Source organism: Carlito syrichta, unplaced genomic scaffold (assembly GCF_000164805.1).
Source record: "Carlito syrichta isolate Samal-C Ts95f unplaced genomic scaffold, Tarsius_syrichta-2.0.1 Scaffold144740, whole genome shotgun sequence".
Taxonomy (NCBI): Eukaryota; Metazoa; Chordata; class Mammalia; order Primates; family Tarsiidae; genus Carlito; species Carlito syrichta.
In genome coordinates, this window is record NW_007088836.1 from 6206 (window position 1) to 6810 (window position 605).

At 69.4% G+C, this 605-nt stretch overlaps 1 protein-coding gene across 1 annotated transcript in view; it reads right to left on the reverse strand.

The window, feature by feature from the left end:
• The window catches only part of LOC103251750 (epidermal growth factor receptor kinase substrate 8-like protein 2), a gene marked incomplete at both ends in the record, with an annotated part of 15747 nt that overhangs the window by 3752 nt on the left and 11390 nt on the right, over positions 1 to 605 (reverse strand). The window contains 2 exons of the mRNA XM_021708722.1: positions 175 to 263; positions 429 to 555. Coding sequence (XP_021564397.1) covers positions 175 to 263; positions 429 to 555 — 216 coding nt within the window. The remainder of the gene's footprint in view (positions 1 to 174; positions 264 to 428; positions 556 to 605) is intronic.

Below are 605 nucleotides of genomic sequence, written 5' to 3' on the forward strand. Positions count from 1 at the left end.
GGGAGTCTGGGCCCCACACCCCTTCCCTCCCCACCCTCCCATCCCTGCAGGTGCAGCAGGGGAAGGGAGGGTGGACCCTGTGGCCTCCCCTCCCCACCCCCCACAGGTGCAGGGAGGGGCCTGCGCTTTGCACTCTCCCCTCCCCACAGGTGCATGGGGGTGTCTTGCACTCACCAGCAGGTTGATGGCCAGCTTGGTTTTCTGAAAACAGTCGACAAACTCGCCCTCCGCGGGGGGCCGGGCCCGCAATGTGAGGACGCCCTCTGGGGGGGACGGCATCGTGAACCGGCTGGCCCTGGCCTGCCCAGCCCTGTGTGCGCCTGCTGGGTCCCACCTTGGCCCATGCAGCCCCCGCCCCCGGGCGCCACCCCCACCATCTGGCCTCACCCCCAGGACAGCGCAGCCCAGGCCCTGCCCTGTTCGCGCACCTGCTGGCCCCTTCTTCCCTTTCTTCTTGCCCTTCTTCCGCTGGTTCAGCTGCTTGAAGGCCTCCGCCGCCTTCTGCAGCCGCGCCACGAACCACTCGATGTCGTCCAGGGCACAGTTGAGGATTTGCTGGGGGCAGAGGGGGCCGCCGTCAGCCGCAGACGCCCCGCTGCGGCAGA